A 22,824-nucleotide genomic window follows, 5' to 3' on the forward strand; every position below is an offset into this window, starting at 1 on the left:
GGCCTGGCGGCGGGGCGAGGCGTTGAGGCCCAGGGACGGCCCAGGGACGCAGTGCGGTGCGGGAGGGCGGTGCTGGGGCCGGCCGCACGTGTCCCGGCGCGGAAGGAGGGGCGGGCGGCCCGGAGGCAGCGGTAGCTGCGCCCGGAGTCCCGAGACCGCGCGCGGGCCGCGTCACTCCGCGCGGGAACGCGGTTGTGAGAGCGGGCGGATGGCGCCGGGAAGCGGTGTGCCGGTGAGCGAGCAGCACGGCAGCGTTTATAGGGGCTGGGCGTTCTTGGGTTGAACTCCATCTCCGCCTTCCCTGTGCATCAGTATGTGAACGCGGTGCTTGGATGGCGCGAGTGCACGGGGCGCTGCCATCTTTCAGGCCTGAGGCCAGCGGTGCTCGTAGGGCAGCCGTGGTGCTCTTGCTTGTGTGGTGCTGGGGGGGAAGGGGCGGTTGCACTGCAGCAGTTTAGGGTCGCTGGACGTGTCCGCCTCCAGGGCTTGGGTTCGTCAGCGTTCATGTGCGTTGCGTTTGGTACCTCAAAAAATCCTGCATTCCTTATCTTTTTTTTTTGTTTTGTTATTGTTGAAGGCACGTCAGAGGATTACAGGTGGAGAATGCGAAGCCAAGTAAAGGCTTAGAATAAGGAAATATGGCCTGAATGAAGTTGCCTCTGCCTTCTAAAGGCTTTGAAATTTTGTCATGGCAGAAGCTGGGTCTTCAGGGGTTAAAAGGCCTGGAACAAGTTTGTCACTTGGTAAAAATAAAAGGAAAAGAGGAACAACAAAAAAAGTGGAAGGTAAAGAAATACCATCTATACCTCCAGCATCCTCCTCTATTATTTCCCTTTTTAACAATGCTCCCCCTGCCAAAATTACCTGTTCCATGTGTGGGCAAGTGGTGCCGATGTACAGAATTAATGAGCACATGGATGAAACATGTCAGAGAAATCATGGCAAGACTGGTGTCAATGATTCAACACTCAGCTCTGTTAGGAATGGGAGCCCCCCAGCTGCAAATGTGAACAATAATTCCAGCTTGTACTTTTCAGAAAACCCCTTAAATCTAGAAACAAGTCCTTCCAAAAGCAGTTCATTGAAAACAGAAGCAAGTACAGCACAAGTAAGTCCTTATTTTAGCAATAGTAGTTCACTTTGTAGTGTCAACAGTGAACCACAGGCTGAAATAGTTAGAATAGTCTCTTTGGGAAGCTTGTCATCTAAACTGTCCAGAAGACGTATACAGGGAGGAAAACAGATCACGTATAAAGAGATCAACTCTTCACCTCCAGCGGTTCACAGTATGTGCAAAAGTGCTGCAGCACAGAATGGTGATGATGAGATTTATGCTGGGAATAGTTCTCAGAAAGAAAATCAACTTGCTCAGACAGAGCACCAGGAACAAAATGTATCAAAGGAACCCAAATTACAAGAAATAAACAAATATAATGGAGAAGACCTTGTGGATATTGTTGAGGTATCATCACCAGCTGCTAACATTAATGGTCAAAGGTTACCTGTTGGTACAGGGAGCACCAAAACAGAAAGAAGGTCTGAAGGTGTGATACATAGTCCTGACAAATTCGAAACACATCCAGCTATTTCTACTTCAGCAGAGCTGCTCAGTAGTTTGGAAGTCAAGACTCAGCCTCATTCTCAGCATATTCCTTCTTCCAAGAAGGAAGTGAACTCTGGTACACAAAATTGCTTTAGCAGAGGTGATAAACATGTACTTCCTGTGGAAGTTCATGAAGACCTTAAGAATGAGATTAATAATACTTTGTCAGAAACTGTGAAAGAGGTAGAATTTCAAAATTCCACTGGGGACATTTTAGACCAGATAAATGACATTTGCTCTTCTGGTCACCCATATTACCTCCAGAATTTTTTAGTGGTGGTGCGAGCAGTCTTGGAGAATGAAGATGATGTCAGACTGTTCAATGACCAAGATATGAACATTATAACAAAGTTCTGCAAGTTATCAGGTATGGTTTTTTACTGTTCTGTTTTTTAGAATCTTAAGTCAGCTTCCTGCTTCATTTAAACATGTTTCCAAGGAAGAAATCCCATAGCACAGAAAAAGAATATCAGTTAACACCAAGCTTTCAACGATTAATACATTACGAGAGTTCTACAAAATGGGGTTATGAAGAGGCCTGTGCTGGATACATAGACCTTGGAAAAAGAAATTTGAAGTGGCATTTGTGAACTTTGCTTCAGCACATTTACAGATATTTTTTGTGCTTGGTGTGGATCCATGGTTACCTGTATGATTATTATCCAGTGTTTAGAATGCTAGTTATTAACAGTAATTTTCTTGTATGTAGCTTAGTACATAACTTTCCTTAGTTTCAGTAGGAGCCAGAATGTTGGAGTTTTAAGCCATTCATATTTACATAAGAAAGCAAACGTATCAATCCTATATTCATAAGTTAACAGTAAAAGCATGGAAAAAGTGATGCAAGGTAAAACTAACCCTCCAAGTTCTCTGTATAACTTGTCTTAAACTGTAATTAAGAGTAGTTTCACCAGCACTTGTGCTGCAAACTTTGAGCATCACAATAAGCTTATAACAACTTCCACAGGAAAAACTGTATTTGGAATTATTGCAGACATAACCATTTATATATGGTTTTAAGCCACTATAGCAGTATACAGCTGCCTGACAAAGAATTTTTAGATACATGTTCATACAAGCTCAGTTTATGCATCTGAGCTGGATATGCAAAAGTGACAGTTGCATACATCCCTGCTGGTAAAAATATTCAGCAGCAGGCTGCACTTATTAATGTGCTCATTCAGTCTGGCTTAATTAGCAGGCTGTAAAGTTTAGCACACATTTCCCTGTATGAAACTTACTTTGGTATTTTTCCTCTCTGTAAATTATATTAGTTTTTTCTGTATTAGAGTACAACAATCTTTAGACTCTCCCCATTGCAAAGTGGAAAAAAACTGTTCTAGCCATTCGGAGTGCTTAGTCCCTTAATGTTTGTTTCTATGATTATTTAAGTTCCAACTGGTATTGTGGACTTATACCACAATGCATTACGAAAGAGACTAGCAAGGTCACCTCTTGTTATTAGCAATTGTGTGAAACTTTTCCAAGGCTAATAGAAGGCTTTCAGTAAATGTTTTCCTAATAACTTACATAGATATGGAGAAAAATAGAATGAGGCTAGGTATATGACATCACAAGGTTTTTTAATACAGGATACAGAATGACAAAAATGGAGAAGCATTGGCTTGAGCTTTTTGGGAAGAAATGTAACTGTGATAAGTAATTCCTTAAAAAAAATTGAGTCAGTATGTATCTGTTTCTTTAGGAGGTACTTAAAGTGGGGGGAACAACACCTTCAGAATCTAAAACTTCTTCCAAAGTTAAACAGCTTGAAAGGACCCGGTGAACATTAAGTTGCCCTAGTTGAAAAGTTAGCTGGCTCAAACCACCATAAGAGATGGTTGCTAAAAAAGGTTAAGAAACTCCAGAGGAGGAAGCAAGGGCTCTGAACTCACACAGGTATTTCTGCAGTGGTTACCTGATCACAATTAAGCTATTGCAGATTAAATTGTAATAATTACAATTACCCAATAACACCAAATATTTGAAAAATTAAAGAATACTACTAGTTAAGATACTAATAAATTGTGATCCCATCTTGGTTACAGTATTCTTATAACACAGGACTGTGTTTGTCAGGGAGCAGCAAGAACAGACTCTTCTGCACAGGAAGACGGGGCAGGAGCCAAAGGGGACAGCAGGACAGGCAGGGGCCACATCCTCATCTCACCTGCAGGGGTACAAGCCCACACTGCTCAAAGAAGAGGAGTAAAGGGAATCCAGTACTGCATTTAGCTGTGCTCCAGTGGTGGCAGGTCTTCAGGCAAGTCCATAGTGACAAGGCAGGAGTCTACTGGCCACTGGCACACAGTGGCAGAGCTTAGAAAATAGCCCAGGCTACCAGCCTGAGCTGAAGTACAGCTCCCCAGCAAATAGGAGGCCGTGACAAAGCCTCACCCAACATTTCCCAGCTGCACCTTGTCAGAGCTGACATTGAACACAAGCAGCCAAACCTGAGTGGATGGCATTGCAGAACCTATTGGTGCACTCAAGACCGTAAGAATATTACAGCAATTAACTTTCTTCAACTAAATGTGTATACATGGACATCTTGATAATGCCTTGTTTATGCTGTGATAGTTAAAATGGGAATATATAAAGAAAGAATGGAATATAAGCAACAAAACTGTTGTTAGTGGCTCTCTGAGGCAAGCAGTAGATGTGTATTGTTTACATCCAAAGAAGATCTGGGAATAAGGTGACAGGTCATTAGTGGTTGTAGGCTTTGGCTACTTTGACAACTACTTTGACAAGAGATGCTCAGGGTACAACTTACTTATTTCCACACTCCCTTCTCTTTGTTAGTACAGCACACCAGTGATAGAAGCTTGTTCTGTTAAAAAAGAAGTGCTTGGTTTCTCTTTCAGAAGTGTGATGTCAGTATACCCCTCTTACAAGAGTTCAGAATACAGGAAGAATTATTGTAGAGTGGTGCTGATTGATAAATCTATGTCTGCACTGACTGTGGAGTCGCAAATAAAACAATCTCTCTTTGCAGGTTAGGAGAAACACAGTGATCAGATAGCATTAGATCAATAGATAATGAATTATAGACCAGTGACGGATGATTTTACCTTCAGGAAATCAGAATACTTCAAAAGCTCAGGTAGATGAGTTACCTGTTCCACATTAGAAATTTCTACCTAAGCAAGTGTTGTCTTTCAGTTATCATAATACAAAAATCCTATGCGTTTTATACTATAAAGTTGCTTGAACATAGGTATTCTCCAGTATTTAATTATTTTCTGCTAAAATGTCTACCGTTCTCCAGTGAGTTTTCTCTAAAGCTTGTTATGAAAGGAATGATGCTTTTAAAAGGATTGAATTTGAAGCAGTCCTTTCTTCCTGCCCAGTTTTCTCAGAAGTGGATGGCCTTTATGTTGGATGTAGGGCACTGCCAATCTTTTAAGTACTGGAAACAGTAAATCAAAATAGGGAAAAGCAGAGATGTCTCCATCAGGAGCGATCTGCAGTGCAGTGTCAGGCTTTGTATGCAAGCTGAGATCTGTCTGAACTCAGGTGTAATGGTCCATGTTTAATGTCACTGCATGCTGCAGCTGGGAGAATTACCAGTGGAACTGAGGTAAAAAACTGAACAAGAAAAAATAATGTAATGTTTTTCTGTTTGCTGACAATGTTTCATCTTAGAGCAGTTTTGTCATTTCAGTGATACACCTGAAGCTGTCTTAAGAACTTTAAAATAAAAAAAAAAAGCTAAATGCTCCACATTTTCAAAGGTAATATGCTGCAGACTAGCATGCTTAAGAAGCATTTAATTACTTGTGCCATGCTTTCTTATTCTGTTTGTCATTACAATCTTTTTGACAGAAAGCCATACTCGCATGCCTTTACTGGATTGCAGCCCTAGTTTGGTGAGTTTATATGGGCTGAAGAAAGGATGTCCAGGTGTTCAGCCTTTTTCCTGAGTTGTAAAAGCTGGAGACAGACTTGAAAGAAGTCATAACCCCGCAGAGAAAATGACAAGCTTATGTGTCTGAATGTAATTCTGTCAGTGAATTGATCCTGGAAAAAAAATCTGTTAAAAAAAGATGGCTGAACAAGTATCTTCAAGGACAGGAGAATAATTAAATAAGCGTGTAAAAAAGTTAACTGCCGTTTCTTAGATATATTTAGATCTGGGAATGTCTCGATGTCTGTTTTTATTGATTTATTAATTCAGTTTCAGTTAAGGAGCAGCAGGCACAAGAAAGTAGAAGTTAATGAGGGATGAATACAGTATTCAAAAGGATGCTGGATGTAGTAACAATAGCTTGGCTATTTTCAGCTAAGATTTAATGAGCTATTCTGTTGAATTTCAGCATTGTTAGTATTTTTAAAGGATTTTTAAAAGGTTGTTTAAGAGAGCATGTCCCTGATATCAAATTGATAGGATTTTTTTTTCCGTGTTTTCAGTAGATACATTAATAAAATTAAACATATTCTTCAAAAAATAAGAACCTGAATACTAAACAAAGAGGTATTCTGTGAGATAAGAGCTTCTTTTGTTCCTCACCATCAAATAGATGGTTGTTGAATGAGTGGTAAAGAAATAAAAACCTAATTAACATCACAGTATGCAAAGTTTGAAAAATGAAGTTGTCTTTTCCTAGAAAACAAGTTATTTCCTAAAGGGAATGCATGTCCACATACATTTTAGTAACGTTCGTTACCTACAAACTTATTGTAATAATTTTCTGCCTACAAAACTTAAAGGTTCTAATGAGCAATAATTACTTGAAAGTTCTGTTGTTTACCAAGTCCGCTTGTAGAACATAAGCCGATTTAAAACGTGGTTTAGAGGATATCTGCACTGAAGTAATTTTTCTAGTTAAATTAGTGAATATGCATAGTACTGTATTTCAGAATTTAATTTTCTTTTTATCCTTCCCCATTTTAAATGAAATCTGCAGTTGGAGGGCAGAAGTTATATGTGAGACTTTTTCAACGCAAGCTGAACTGGTTAAAGGTGAACAAGATAGAGTATGGAGAGATAAGTATGGATCTATCACCAATAATTGAAGAACTGGCTGAAGCCAGATTTCTGCAAACAGGTATGGCCAGCATTAATAAATTTTAAAAATATTACAAATAAAATCTGCTGTTGTGTCATTTTAGATCTTGATGCATTACTGTGCCTTGAGAATTAGAGAAGAATAAAGGTTTCAGGTAGACGTGTTACCTTAATGATAAAAGCAATTAGTGCAAATGGGGTAACAGGTAGAGGTAAATAAATCTCAGGGCAGCATTAGGCCTGACTTGCCCTCACCAGCCTCACCTCAGACCCTGACCTGCACAGCTTCTGCATGTTGGTCCAGGAGCTCTACTCGACATCCTTCGTAACTGCCCTGAGGTATCCTGCAGGAATCTTGTCTCAGGCCTTACACGCCCTGGCTGGTTAGACCTCCAACCAGTGCTGCAGCTGTTTGTTTCCAGTCTTGTCTCTTGTCTTATGTCTGGCTTGTCTCTCAGATTGCCCCTGGACCTGACTCATCATTCAGGCTTTTCAGTGGCTGCCAGTGGAATCTGCTGTCAGGACCTTTTCTCTGACCATTTATGGTGGAACTGCACCAGGGTTGGTGAGGATACTGCCGGTGCTGTGGTCACTCTTGATTCCTGGCTCATTCCCCCTTGCCCAGCAGCTCTGCTCTTGCTGCTCCCTGGCAGCACTTTTTTGGTGGTTTTTTTTTTGCTTTGGGCAAAGTTTAATCATGAGGAAGACAAGTTTTTCTGAACAGCATTTTACTGTACCTTGGCAGAATTCCTTCATGTTTGATTTTGTTTTGAAGTTGCAGGGATATTTTTTCTGATTATTCCTTCACATTGGACCTATGAAGAGAATTAATTTCAAGCTGAACCAGCTAGCACCTGTAATACATGTTTGAATAATCTTTAGACGTGAGATTACTACTAGGTTATGTGAGTTGTTGCTTTAGTGTATATGTATAGCCCCTAATGACTATACGTGGGTCATTTTACTTTCAGAATCTGAACTGGAAGACCTGTGTGAAGGGTTGGATTTGCTTTCAGCCCCTGAGCTAAAAACATTGGCAAAGATCTTTCATTTGCCTAACACAAATGGTCAGAAACAGCAACTTGTGGATGATTTTCTGAGTTTGGCTAAACAACGTTCAGTCTTCAGCAGGAGCCAGGCTGGTATTGGGACAGTGATTTTAAAAAGGTAACTCTTTGTAGTTAGATTTTGCAGGTGAATGTAAGTTGTGTTTCGAAAGACTCAATCCAGATGCCTTTGGAAGAGACAAACGCATTTAGTAAATTCATGAATAAAAAGGGCAGCAATAAATTTTGGTTCGCGGTGGATCAAACATAAGGGGAAATGTTTGGCTTTTTTTTTAACTATGTCATGTTTTTCAGCTGTGGGCATGGTTATCGCCAAAGTTATTCAGTGATACAGAGAAACGTCTAGGATGAAACAGGGAAAGTTGTTGACTGTTAAAGCAACTGATGTTTGTTTGCTGGGTGAGCTCTTTTAGTAGAATTAGAAGGGAGCAGTAACGATCACTGTGATTGAGCTCGTACATCAGCATAAAGCCTCTTTTTCAGCAGTATTTTTAAAGCAAAAAGCTTGTTTACTTGACAAAGTGTTCTTTCTGTCATGTGAATTTTTTCACTGTGGCTGTCACAGCTGTGTTTATCAGATGCCCTTGACTTCCAGGTCATCTTCTGGGGTGCAGATTTCGGGTTTAAGATGTCATTCTGCCCTAATAGGAGTGATTACAGCATTACCATTCTTGATATTTGGAGTTGGATCTGTAGCTAGAACATCCACAAAAAGTCCAGGAATGTGAAGTGAATTGCCAGCGTACTAGTGCTAGAGTACAAGTCCGTTCTTGACTTACACAGTTGCCTCTGTTAGTACCTACCAAAAAGTAGCAGAATAATAGTGCATATAAACAAAGTTTGCTTCTCTAGCAGTTAGCTTGTGTGGTAGGCTGGAGAGCTGGGGTCTGAACTGAGGAACTGTGAAATGCTTTCTTTACAAAATGCAGGTTGGGTAGAAGGCTGACAGATACAGTATGTGCTGCATTTGCTTCAGTAACATCATTTATCTTTCCTGTGGTGTTCTTTTTCAAATGAGAGAGATGTAAAGCTTTGTCAAGTTTTGCATAGCTATGTTTATTGGACAGATACTCCCACCCTGAAGCCTATCATGTGATTCCCCACAAAATTCGTTGTATTCAGAGGGGCCTAGTATTGGAAGGCGAATCATCCCTCCATTAAAAATTACTGTTGCGTGAGTCAGCAAGGTCTTCTTATGCCAAAAGAGAGGGCTAATGCTTTAGGAATGTGATGTTCTTTGATGTAGCAGACAGCTGAAATACTGGTTACGCACTGAGATCAGCGAAGATCCTGTTTTAAATCCGTACTGTCCTGTAGAAAAGTAACAGAAATGTTCTCTTGTATGAAAAGGCTGGATGAAGATGTGCTAATGGAGATACCCTAAAATAAGGAATCTCAAATTGTGGTCCGTAAACATCGCCCTAACAGCAAACTGCACGTTGTTGGTACTACCTGGCATAGCAATAAGAGTGGCTGCACCCAAAGAACAGATAGTTCCAATTTTATTGAGCCTGAATTTTGGCCCTTAAACCTTTTATTACTTAAGATGCATTTCTTCGGCTTTTCACTAGAGGTTACATATACTAAATACTTTCTCAAGCTGCTGCTGTCAAGGAAAATCAAGTTTACGCATTAACTGGCTCAAAACCAATATTGCTCTTATGCTTCAGTATATTTGAATTTTTATAAGTGATGGTAAAAACCAGTTTGTTATGATAATTGTCCTTCCAGGGTGAAGGACCTGGCTGGAAAATCTGTCAGGGTCTGTAAAGGCCCTCGAGATGTCTTTTCTCGAATTCTGCTGCTATTTTCACTGTCTGAGTCAATGGAGGATGAAGAAGCTGGTAGCGCTGGTCAAGGACAGCTCTTCACAGTCCTTATGGTAAACATGGGGCGTATGGTATTCCCCAGTTACACTGTAAATAGGAAAACCCAGGTCTTCCAGGACAGAGAAGATCTTATCAGGTAGGGGGAGCTTTGGAAGTTTGGAAAACTGTTTATTTCTAGAAAAGCTTTACTGCAGTACTTCTGTAGGCAAATAAAGATTCGTCATGCAGAACCTCAGATGTAAATATGTAGAAGTGCACTTCTGCAATTACTTTAAATGCAGTTTTGTACCCAGGTGGGACTCATAATTCGCAGAGGCTTACCTTTTGAACCAAAATAGCATATGTATTTGCTTTGTGATCATCTGCTGATGAAAGTTGTTTCTTCATTTGTTGTGATGATTATTAAAATAGACCAAACAAAAATAATACATTCTCTAGTTTATAAGTAATTTGAAACATGATGAACGTGGCTGTTGTAAACCCTACTGATCCTATGAGACTAAGAATACTGGCTGCATGATTCATTGTCTTTGGAGACTGAAAGGGTGTTTTTAAAAGCTACTGTATGGAGGAATTGATTTCTTCTTTTAGCTATAAATTTTTTTTGAGCCTATTACAGTTACTGTGTTTTTTTCCTTTAGGTATGCAACTGCTGCTCATCTGTCAAATGATATAGCCACTGCAATGGTAAATGGGAACTGGGAAGAAGCTAATCATCTGTATATGTGCGCGAAAGAAACCTGGAACAAGCTGAAAAATCACCCTTCTTTGAGGTACTAAGTTGGAAACTAGTGTTCATGTGAAACTATTAAGTGTATTTTCTTACTTTTGGTACTTTTGAGAGAGGCTCATAGACTTGTGATAAATATTTAAGCCTGATAAATTTAGAAGCTTTAATGTTTTTGAAAGCTTTGAACTTCCTGGTTGTTTAGCTTTTAAGTGATGGTATGAAAAGGCTTTCTTCATAAAGCCTTGGGAATGAATTGGTAAGCATGGATAAAGCACTAAAGCATTTCTGTTCTTCGTGCCAGTGCAGGAGAACAAGAGCCTTATTTTTCCCTTGTTATGGTTTCTTTTTTGGCTTTTAGACAAATAGAATAGAATAGCAATAATCAGAATTTAAAATACACTGTGAATAAAAGGATGTTGCAAATGATACGGAAAAATATACTGGGTTATTCATCTCTTCAGGCTTCCAGGTGGGTGTCATTCAGGAAATGTTACTAAAGATCTGAGAACTGAAATAATGTGTATTGTTTTTAAATGTTCTTCATCAGTTTTTCTGTCAATTATTTTGTTTTCTGGTTTAATGATACACTAAAAGTATGTTTTACTTTTAGTATGATACACTTTGGCATTATGTTCATTTTCATGGCAACTGATTAAAAATAATATTCATAGAAGGTCAATTGGAGGCCTGTTCCATTTCACACTAAAGACATTGGAAAACCTTATTTTGATTTCAGTAAAACATTCAAAAGACTGTCTTGAAATGTAGAGGTGCCACCTCAAAAGATGTTATTCATTTTTTAGCAGAAAACTCCTGTTCTAGCTTTTTTCTTTTGTTCAGTTGTGTTTCTGAGGTTAGCCATCTGACTTACGAGAAAAGTTGGCACTAACAGAACACGGTGGAATAGGTTATTGTTTGATGTAGAACTTACTGATAATTCCACTGCTTTTGAAACCAAAATAAGCTGAGCAGGTGCAGCTTGCACCTGCTACCTTAGCTAAACTATTTTCTTACCTTTGGGTTCTTGACATGGGAGCTGCGATACTCATTGCAGTTCAATTGTAGTATATAAGGCATTTAATTCTTGTAAATCCTTTAGGTATAAGCATTCTTAGTAAGAGAATTTTAAGAGTTTAAATTGACATCATTAAATTGATCTGAGCTGCTCTTACCTTTCAGCTATCACAGAGTTTTACCTGAGTACTTGAGACATTTCACAGTTGGCTGGGTGTATACAAGAATCCTTTCTCAAGGTGTTGAAATTTTGCAGAGACTTCATATGTATAAGGTAAAGTGGTGAAGTGAATAGGAATATGTGTTTAATGTAGCATGGTTTACCTGTTTATATTGATGATGTACCAGCTACTAGGAATAAAAAATAACTGTTACACCTGAAACCAGGACTTGGTTTGCCCCTGCAAAGGCAACAATTAATATTCCAGTCTTTTTCATATACAGTAAGAAATAGGGGAAAGGACAAAAAGATTGTCTTTTTGGCAGCTAACCTTTACGTTTACATAATCTAGAGTTTTTAAGATATATCCATGCACCTGAATACAGTGAGTGCTGAAGTAAAAATGGGGTTTGAATTGTGCAGAGATAAAGTTTTACAGTATCCAGTAATTAGAAGGGAGAGTGGTAAGCTAATTACGTAATGACACTGCAACTTGGTTTTCTGACTCCGTTAATAAAGATACAGTCTTGTCGCTGCAGGAAGCGGTGGAGGAGCTGCGGTCTCTTCTGTCTCAGGATGTGTATTGCACTGACAGCAGAGGGCGGTGGTGGGATCGCCTAGCTCTGAATTTACATCAGCACTTGAAGAACACTAAGGAGGTACCTTCCCAACTGCATGCTGTAAAGCTGGAGACACTGCAGTCATTGTCTGAAACAGTTTTAAAAATACTTTGTATGAGAAGAACAGAAGGGTGGGCTCTCCTAAAAATGCAGGTACTGGTAGGAATTCCAAGGTCAGGCAACCAGTTTCTCCTAAGAAGTTGAATATTGAGTTTACCCTCATCCTTGATTGGCCTGCACAGAAGTATGCGAGGGAACTATTAAAATGCTTGTATTTTGCTTTGCATTTTAATTCTCTACGTCTGTTAAGAGGAAATAATACCATAAGCTGTCAAGTGTCTGCAGTTGCCTCTTCTGCATCTTACAGCCCCATGTCAAGTTTTTTTACAATTTTGGAATTAGAATTTGTACAAAGGAAGGACTCGTTCCTTATTTACAAACTGGGACAAAGTGCTTTCCTCAAGTCACAGAGAGTACGTCAGAACCATGATTTGAATTAATTTTTGGAGTCCATATTTAACCCCAGATTTTCTTCAGTGCAGTAGTGTATTGGTCTAAAATTTGTTCGGTATGTACATACCCAACTGATCTGGTCCTTCTGATTCCGTATTATGTGCTGTTAGGGAACTGGCTTAAAAATATTAAACTAATTTATCTTAGAACCAACTGTCTTTTTCTGGTCACTTATGTAGAATTTACATTTCCTTAATCTTACATTGATCAGTACAAGTAGGTAGTAATTCCTTTTTTACTGTACCAGTGCAAATGTGAATCCAGAAGCCTGCTATTGCAAAATGTTAGTTAGAAATTCCTACATAAAAAAGGGGGCACTGTCTTATATGCTGGTTCTTACTTTCACATTTTTGTGCTTCTTAAATCAGTTTTGTCTTTCGAGCCTAGTAAGGACAGATAGATGTGCATAGGTCTTTCTAAATAATTGCTTGTTACGTTGCTCTTTGCTAGGCCATTGACTGCATCAGAAATGGCCTGGCAGACCCATTTGTACGTACTGGGCATCGGCTGTCTCTCTACCAGCGGGGCCTAAGAATCAGAGACTCACCAAGCTGCAAGCAGTTCAGATGCCTGCTCCATGATCTACCAGCCATACCCGTGCAGGATGTGACACACGTAAGTGCAGTTGCTGGTAGTTTCTAAGAAATAACAATTCATGAGGTCTTTTTTTCTCCTGACAGTAAAAAATTATCTGAGAGACTGTTGTTAACGTGCTGTGTACCAGTCTCTGACTTATTTGTGCTGCAGGAAAATGAATACAAATGTGTTTCTAAAACAAAAGCCTCTTGTAAACAAATAGTTGTACTTCATTAATAAACGGTCAGCTTCTTAGCTGGAGTTAGTCAGCTGTACAGTGATGTAATTTGCGTTGCTTTACTGAATATGTGTTATGAATCTGATCAGCTCTAAACTCTACTAATTTACCAGTAACACTCAGAACCTTTCTGTATGAACAGTCTGGTCAAATCAGTGCACTGCCTGTGGTGTCTTCAGGCCAAGGGTTTTGTGTGTTTTAGAAAAAGTAATAGTAACCTGAGCATGTTGTCATCATGAGTGTCATGGCTCAAAAAATGCAAAGTTTGCCTTTGGGAGTTGTGCACTCTAAATATATACGATGCAAATACACAAAATTATGCACTTGCATGGTATTGGAATAGGGGTTTTTGAACTCATTCTTTTCCCTCCTGTTGCAAAGATAATTGTCTCTGGGCAAAGTCAGAGCAGAGCCTCACTGTCTTGGCCTTGTCATCACATATCTCCCTATAGCCCTTCTTTTTCGCAGTCCAGCATGAGTCTCCTCCATCATCTGTGTTGTTCTTTCCTGGTCCTACATATCACAATACTATATTTCCATCTGCTCATCATTTTTGCTACACTTTTTTTCCTGAAATATTTGCCAGTTTCTTACCACTAAACAACGATTTCAAAGGACTGGCAGGTTGAATTTTGTTCAGTTGACAGTTGGAAACAAGTCTAGTTCTGATTTTAAGAAAACTGAAAAGGAGGAGAGTATTTTAGGAGGGATTCAACTACCTAGGCCAAAGCTTTTTAAATGTGATGCTGGAAAGTAACTAGCTCTTTTAACATGTTCAGGTTACGATCAAAGGAAAGATGTGCCCTCAGACGGGAATGGGAAAATCTGTATTTCTAATGGAGGATATCGATGACGAAGAAGGAGGCAAAGACATCAGTGTATCCACAGTCATGTGTTCAGTTGAGGAGTTGGCATTAACTCATTACAGGCAGAATGGTTATGATCAGGGTAAGAGTAACTTTTTTGTTTTTCCAGAGAAATAAGTGTGGCAGTACAGTGCAATTTACGAAGCAATTCAGTTAATAGACCAGTTCTAGCTGATTCCATTGGACTAGTTTTTAATCTGATTCTGTTCTAATACGTATTTTCAACCTAACCTGCTTTCTGGTGTTTACTTGCTGCCTTCATGTACCTAAGGTGGTTTTGAAATGTTTCAAAAAAAAAAAAAGCCCCAGTGTTTCTTCTGTATCTCCATAGAAAAGCACTCACTTTGCCTTTCTTATCAGTGAACTGCTATTTTATTTGTTAGGGTAGCAATGTCATTTAAGGAGTGTCATTAAGGAAAGGTACACCATAGCAAGACACTTACTTAGCAACTTCGTTTGAAAAGGCATGGTTTTTAGCTTCATAAGTAGTTGTTCATGTATTTTCATATCTGTATATCAAAATATATATGTCTTTCATCCAATATATACGTATATATATTTTAATATGTATAAAATGTAGATTTTTACACATATATATTGTTTATGTATGTAGTTGTTCATATATTTCATATATATATATAGCTCCTATATATGTTCATATATAGGAGATGTGAAAAACTGAATATATAAGTCTGTTGTTGTATAGGAAAAAGGCAAAATACAAAAAGGTAGGCAGGTTATTTTTATTTATTTTTGGAGAAAATTTGTATTTTTAGATGAAATATTTTAGTGTGATTTTGTATGACTGATAGGTTCCCAAATACTGTTGCAGGAAAAGTGGCCATATCAGAAAAGGATAAATGGGAAGGTGACAGTATTTAGACTTTGGGAGAATTGTCCTGAAGTCCCCATTCGATGCCTCACTCCCACCCACTCACCATCAGTCATCCAGGCTCAGTGGCTCAGTACACATTTGGAGCGCACAGTGGCCCCATGTGATTTAGTGGTAGGCCTACGGGAATGGCATGCCTGTTCCAGCGCTGTGCATATTAACCACACACATGTGTATGCACCCTCTCCCCCCATACTATATATTCTATATAGTATAATAACAAACATGTAGCATATATTGTATTATCTATGTGTAACAGTACATATAAATCATATATTATACTAAACATATGTCACAGAGTGGTTGAGGTTAGCAGGGAGCTCTGGAGGTCACACTGTCCGACTCCCTGCTTGAGCAAGGGCACCCAGAGCCCGTTGCTGAGGGATGTGTGCAACTTTTGAGGATCTCCACAACCTCCTTGGAGTGTGTCTGTGTGTATATAAGCACACACACACAGAGACTGTATATGGTATATATACACGTGTGTGTGTGTGTATATGTATACACATATATGTCTATAAATGTCTGTATATGGCTATATGTGTGTATATATATATACATACATATATGTTTATACCAACATACTTATATATGTACATTCACATACATGTTAAATGTTTTAAGTAATATTACAAATAATCTACTATAATATATAATTATATATATATATACACACAATAAATATAACACAATAATATACATAATAATATATAGGTAATATGCAAGATGTATTTATATGTTATAAATGTGTTCTGGTTTTGCTATATCATTACTAATACATAATTGTAGCATATGGTAATATAGAAGATATGTAATCTAATCTGTAACACATAATACATGACGTGAGATATAGAATCATAGAATCATAGAATCGTTAGGGTTGGAAAGGACCTTAAGATCATCTAGTTCCAACCCCCCTGCCGTGGGCAGGGACACCTTACGCTAAATCATATCACCCAAGGCCTCGTCCAACCTGGCCTTGAACACTGCCAGGGATGGAGCATTCACAACCTCCCTGGGCAACCCATTCCAGTGCCTCACCACCCTAACAGGAAAGAATTTCCTTCTTATATCCAATCTAAACTTCCCTTGTTTAACTTTTAACCTGTTATCCCTTGTCCTATCACTACAGTCTCTAATGAAGAGTCCCTCCCCAGCATCCCTATAGGCCCCCTTCAGATACTGGAAGGCTGCTATGAGGTCTCCACGCAGCCTTCTCTTCTGCAGGCTGAACAGCCCCAACTTTCTCAGCCTGTCTTCATAGGGGAGGTGCTCCAGTCCCCTGATCATCCTCGTGGCCTCCTCTGGACTTGTTCCAACAGTTCCATGTCCTTTTTATGCTGAGGACACCAGAACTGCACACAATACTCCAGGTGAGGTCTCACAAGAGCAGAGTAGAGGGGCAGGATCACCTCCTTCGACCTGCTGGTCACACTCCTTTTGATGCAGCCCAGGATACAGTTGGCTTTCTGGGCTGCAAGCACACACTGCTGGCTCATGTTCATTTTCTCATCAACCAACACCCCCAAGTCCTTCTCCACAGGGCTGCTCTGAATCTCTTCTCTGCCCAACCTGTAGCTGTGCCTGGGATTGCTCTGACCCAGGTGTAGGACCTTGCACTTGGCATGGTTAAACTTCATGAGGTTGGCATCAGCCCACCTCACAAGAGTGTTGAGGTCCCTCTGGATGGCATTCCTTCCCTCCAGCCTATCAACCGAACCACACAGCTTGGGGTCATCGGCAAACTTGCTGAGGGCGCACTCAATCCCACTGTCCATGTCAGCAACAAAGATGCTGAACAAGACCGGTCCCAACACTGATCCCTGAGGGACACCACTCATTACTGGTCTCCAGCTGGACATTGAGCCAACAGTGTTGGGCCCCTCTGCCCTCTAGGGCTGTATCCCATGGAACCTTCCGTAGCAGGTTCCTGAAGAGGCCAAAGTCTGCTCTTTTGAAGTCCAGGGCAGTGAGCTTGCTGCACGCTCTTCTCACTGTCCTGAGGATCTCAAATTCGACCATCTCGTGATTGCTGCATCCAAGGCTGCCCTGGAGCGTCACATTTCCAACGAGCCCTTCCCTGTTGGCGAGCACGAGGTCAAGCACGGCACCTCTCCTTGTCGGCTCCTCTATTACTTGCAGAAGGAAGTTGTCTTCTACACAATCGAGGAGCCTCCTGGATTGCTTGTGCCGGGCCGTACCGTCCTTCCAACAGATGTCAGGGTGGTTGAAGTCACCCATGAGAACAAGGGTCTGCGAGTGTGAGGCTTTTCCTATCTGTCTATGGAGTGCTTCATCCGCGGGTTCTCCTTGATCAGGCGGTCTGTAACAGATGCCCACAGTAATGTCTCCCATAGCTATATTCCCTTTAACCCTGACCCACAAACTCTCTGTGGACTGCTCACCTGTCCCCAGACAGAGTTGCATACTCTCCAGCCTATCCCTAACATAAAGGGCAACTCCCTCTGCCTGCCTGCCAGGCCTGTCCTTCCTAAAGAGCCTGTAACCTTCCATTCCAACACTCCAGTCGTAGGAGCCATCCCACCACGTTTCTGCGATGTCTATTATATCATACCCCCGTAGACGTGCCCACATCTCTAATTCCTCTTGTTTGTTCCAATATAATGTGTATTAACTTACATATGTATATATAAAAATATGTATATATACATGTATAAATTAGTTAATATATTGGTTATAGATTATTTTTCTATATTTATGTATGTATATATTATATATACATTTATGTACATATGTATTATAATGTATATATATACATGTACATATATGTTATTATATAATAAATATTCCATATACATATGTATATATGCAAATGTATTTAATTTATATATGTGTTTCTATATACGCACTTGTGTATATCTACACACACCTATATATATGCCACATAGAATCACAGAATAGTTAGGGTTGGAAAGGACCTTAAGATCATCTAGTTCCAACCCCCCTGCCGTGGACAGGGACACCACACACTAAACTATATACATAGTTTATATACATATACACACATAAGTATATTAAAAAAAAATTAGTTAATACACATTATATGCATGTTTATATATTATGTATATAATTAATTTTTATATGTGTGTATATGTATACATTTACATGTATATGTGGCTATATACACGTATACGTATGTACAGATACCTATGTATGTTCATGTACATACACACGGATGTACATATACATATGTGAATTACATTTATATATGTATGTATATATATATATAGGTGCGTATATCTGTACACATATATAAATTAGTTAATTGTATACATTTTAAAAAAATGGGCTGATATACAGACAATTTACTAAGTAACAGGGTTAAAAATAGAGATGGTGCAGAAGCTGTCACTCACCACCAGCAGAGCAATGCTCAGCCAGTGTTACTGAAGCGCTTATAAATAAATATTTGTATTACACGTACAATACACACAGGTAAGCATATATATGTGTATGTGTAAGTACACATACAGGAATACATGTACATGTATTATATATGTAGGTTTATTAGAAAATGTTTTTATGTATACAACCAGTTTTTTACTAATGTATTACGTTTTTAGTACACTGGCTGGGCATTGGTCTCCTGGCAGTGAGTGATTGCTTTTTGCAGCACATACATGTATAGATGTATGTACAGCTCCATGTATGTATGCATGCATTTGTTTATGTATAAAACAGATTCATATAAACATTTTGTTACTAATATATTACTTTTTAGTGTAAATGTTTTAAATTGTGTATTAAAAATTGTTAAACTGTATTTGTGACAGGGCACAGTAATTTCATCCTGTCAGGGAAGGCCACTAGCCTGGAAATATAAAGCATTAGCAAATTGTGGAGTAATAAAGTGCATTTGGAACTTGATGCTGTAACATTAGGATGTATCGACTTCAGGTGTGTGTGCAGCTGAGCTTGGTATGTTTGTGTTTGGATCATGATGATTTAGTGCCTCTTTCTATGAGACTGCTGTAGAAATTAATGTTTCCATTGTTATTAAATTTTGTCCTTTAGGTATTCATGGAGAAGGCTCAACGTTTATCACACTCTATGGTATTCTAATGTGGGATATCATTTTCATGGATGGCATACCCGATGTTTTCAGAAATTCCTATCAGGTTTGTAAAGCTTTCTTTAGAGAATTTCTTTACCCATTGCTAAAGACTGAAACCATGTGGAAATTGCATTTGGGCTTAGATTAACATTTTATTCTGAAGGTCTTTGCAGGCAGATCTTCGTGTTTGCTTGGTTTTATTATTTGTTATATTAGGCTTGTTGCTGAAGGGCTCCTTGGGAACTAATTGCTCTGTGGGTCCAGATTGACTGTCAGGGTGGGATGCATCTGGCTAAATGCCTGTGTCCTGTATCTGAAGTCCCTAGGCAGAGCTTCCAGTAGAAGAATACTGCTGTACCTGAGCGTTGCTCAGCTCATTTGAGGATGATGTATTTCATTAAAAAAAAAAAAGAAAAAACATACCTATCATCTTCTCAGGAGCCTCTGAGGGGAATTCCCATTTCTGAGCTCAGGTTTGTTTGCATCCTTCCTGCACCACCCCAGCACCTTCATGCTTTTGGGGTCTTCCCTCCTTTTTTGTCAATGACCCAAGCAAGCAAATAGCACTGCATTCACCCCAGCAGCTCCCTGTCGTGTACCGTCAGGTTCATGATTCCAAAAGCCGCAAAAGACTTGCGGCTTCTTTTAACTAAAATCCAGCAGCGCACGGGGCTAGGATGTGGCCAGCGTTTGTTGCAGGGGCACTGGATGGTAAAATAAATGCAAATGTTTTCCCGTTTAATAAAGGTTATGTGGTGGCCATGTTGACGTTAAATTGAGTCAGTGGTTGTTAGAGTGAATTTGTAGTTAAGGAAACTACGAAGTAGGGCATTGTCATTCTTGGAGTCACTGCTTCGCTGGCAGCTCCTCAGAGATGTGCTCACCTTTTTATACAGACTTTCCCCCTGGATTTATACACTGACAGCTTCTACGAGAACAGGAGGGATGTCATTGAGGCCAGCCTTCATCAGCTGCAGACAGCTTCCTCAGAGACACTGGCAAAGCTGATTGCTGACGTCTGGACGGCACAGGAGGGAAAAGCAGCAGCACTGGTTAGCTGGGGGCGTTTTAGTTCCCTCCAGCAAGTTCAGGTGAGGAACTGTGGTCCAGAATGGGCACTCACTTGATTGGGCTCGCTGTTAATTCACAGTTTATAGCAAGGCACTGAGCCATGACTGATGGGGAAAGGGAGGACTTGCTTGGGGACGTAAGCACAATACTGTGACTTTTCTGATATGTCAGTCACTTTTCCTGCAACAGTAGCTGGGAACAGAGGAGGGAAGTTGCTGTAGATAAGATCTACTTAAGCCTCTTGTCACACAAGACTAAACAAAAAGCTGAGATGGGCCCTAGAATGTTCTTGAGAGTGTCGGGAAGTGGCTGTACAGGAAAGTAAAGTTAAAAGTAAGGCAGCGTCCAGCACTTCTCTTACAGAGCCTCGTCTCCTGCCTCGGGGGAAGGTTTCTGAGCGGTGTTTTCCGGCAACTGTGCAGGGATCTGCGGCACTGCCGCGCGGGGCTGCCTGACCTGGTCGTGTGGAGCACTCACACCCAGCACTTCAAGGTATGGCAGATCAGCTGAGCACCGTGTCCGTGATCTTACCTCAGGTGTAAAACCTGGACCCATCCAAACTGTATTATCCTGTTGTGGTGGAGTTGAACCTGCTGCTCATCTGCCCAGTAGCTGTGGCACACAGTGGGTGCTTGTTTATCTGCCATGTCATCACATTTTGCTGTAACTTTAATGGGCGTAATGAGAAACAACACGAGGTGGCAAGGTATTGTTGTGGAGTAAGTCTAATTAAAATTGCTGAAAGCAGCTGTACCCATCAGTTGTAATGTTCTGGGTGCTGTTAACAAGGGGTACTCATGCCTCCACTTACATAGAATCTTGAATATATGAGACTACAACTGTGTCTCTGCCACAGAAATTGAGCAACCAGTCATGGATTGTGTCTGGCCTGGTAGTGGAACAGGTACCAGAAGACTACTGTGCATCTCAGCTGCTGGAGCAACTTGTCATGGATTTGTAAGCCAGAGCTGAGTAGCTGGAATTAGTTCTCTAGAACATCTATGTTGCTTGTCAGTACCAGCTGGAACAGGTGAGGTTGCAGAGGATAAGTTTTTGAACATGTGGTATCTGTCTTCATTCACTAGTGCCTTTGCCTTTGTTTTGGCAGATATTTACCATATAAATTCCATTCTTACAGTTAAACTTTGGAACATGGGTTAATAGTTAGTTTAGCCCTCACAAGGATTTCTGTTGTGCCAAATCTGTATTATTTTTGTTGCAAATAACAGCCATAAAAGAATACTTACATAAGCCTGCAGGAGCTAACGATCTTTTAGTTCCTCCACAGGCACACTACTAACCAATCATCCATATTCCTTTGTAGCTGGTGGAAGTGAAGGGGCCCAATGATCGCCTGTCCCACAAGCAGATAATATGGCTGAGTGAACTGAAGAAGCTGGGTGCGACAGTAGAAGTGTGTCATGTGCAAGCCACTGGAGGCAAGAGTAAATGCCTTGGGTAGTAACAGAGCTCTGGAGCACTTGGGTAACTTGGGTGATTTTAAAGGACCTGGCATCACAACACGCACCACTGGCTGCTGCTTATTAAAAGTAGTTTCTTCTGAAAATCTGGTTTCTTGCAACATTCCTGTAGTTGGGTTTAGTACAACACATTCTAGAAATGGCAAAGACTGTCAGTGCGACTTACTGTATGTATTACCACTTATGTCACTGTGGTCAGAGGAGCAAAGCCTTTCTCTTCTATTCACTATTAAGAACTAACTTTGTAACCTGGGGGTTTGCCCAGGAACAAGAAAACCAGCTGCAGTCACACACCAAGAACATCCTCCACAACAAAACTTGGGCTTCATCAAGTCCTGATCACCTGTGGAGCCTGAGTTCATCATGTTGTCCAAGTTCCCTTGCAAGGTGCAAGTTGCCTTTCCAGGATTTTCGGGACCAGCATTGTTCTCCAGCTGTCCCTGATTTGTATTCTGCATTTCAATTTGTCAGTTTAATATAAAAAACAGAGCTGGTCAGTGATGGCATGGAGTAAAGCATAACCCTGGGTTATTTTCTTAAACGCTGTTTTAATGTGCTGCTCTGTATGAAAGGATAATGTATTTAACAGCCCCTTCTGCCATGAACATCTGTAGTTCCTGTGGAAAGGGGAAATATTTCCGGTAGTAGACAGGAGTTGTTCAGTGCAAGACCACTGCACCCCTGTACATCATGGTATTGGTTACAGTCAGTTTTGCCCCACATGAATTGCTGTGTTTCCTCATTCAGAAATAAGCCAGTCAGCAACTAAAAGGATCAGTTCTCTTTTAAGACACCAAAATCCTGTGGGTTTGTCTCAGTTTTAACACACGGCCAACTCTGTGCAGTCTTCATTCTCATACTGAGTAAGTTTTCCTGGTAGCAGAAATTCTGCTTACCACACAAACAGCAGACATTGTAATAGAACATAAGCTGTGCAAATGATCTTAATTTTGCACTTTCTATGAATCCTCTTCCTAGGGCACGGTGTTCCTGCTTTTCTTGGAAAAAGAAAACACCCCCCAACTGTTTTTTTGTTAGAGGAAGTAAAAAAATGGCCTGAAGTTCACTGTGGAAAGGT

At 40.2% G+C, this 22,824-nt stretch overlaps 1 protein-coding gene across 1 annotated transcript; it reads left to right on the forward strand.

The window, feature by feature from the left end:
* Nucleotides 1-566: 566 nt before the first annotated feature.
* Nucleotides 567-21,832, forward strand: FAN1 (FANCD2 and FANCI associated nuclease 1). The gene is made up of 13 exons (XM_061447129.1): nt 567-1,970; nt 6,514-6,654; nt 7,586-7,781; nt 9,413-9,646; nt 10,152-10,283; nt 11,420-11,528; nt 11,954-12,073; nt 12,998-13,162; nt 14,141-14,309; nt 19,155-19,258; nt 20,091-20,285; nt 20,629-20,757; nt 21,590-21,832. The coding sequence occupies exons 1-13, from the start codon at nt 689-691 to the stop codon at nt 21,725-21,727; spliced, it is 3,114 nt and encodes a 1,037-aa protein (XP_061303113.1). The 5' UTR covers nt 567-688; the 3' UTR covers nt 21,728-21,832.
* The last annotated feature ends 992 nt before the right edge of the window (nt 21,833-22,824 follow it).

Source organism: Pezoporus flaviventris, unplaced genomic scaffold (genome assembly GCF_033815535.1).
Source record: "Pezoporus flaviventris isolate CSIRO_AGI_PZ_B2104156 unplaced genomic scaffold, CSIRO_AGI_Pfla_v1 ptg000006l, whole genome shotgun sequence".
In the NCBI taxonomy this organism is placed as follows: Eukaryota; Metazoa; Chordata; class Aves; order Psittaciformes; family Psittacidae; genus Pezoporus; species Pezoporus flaviventris.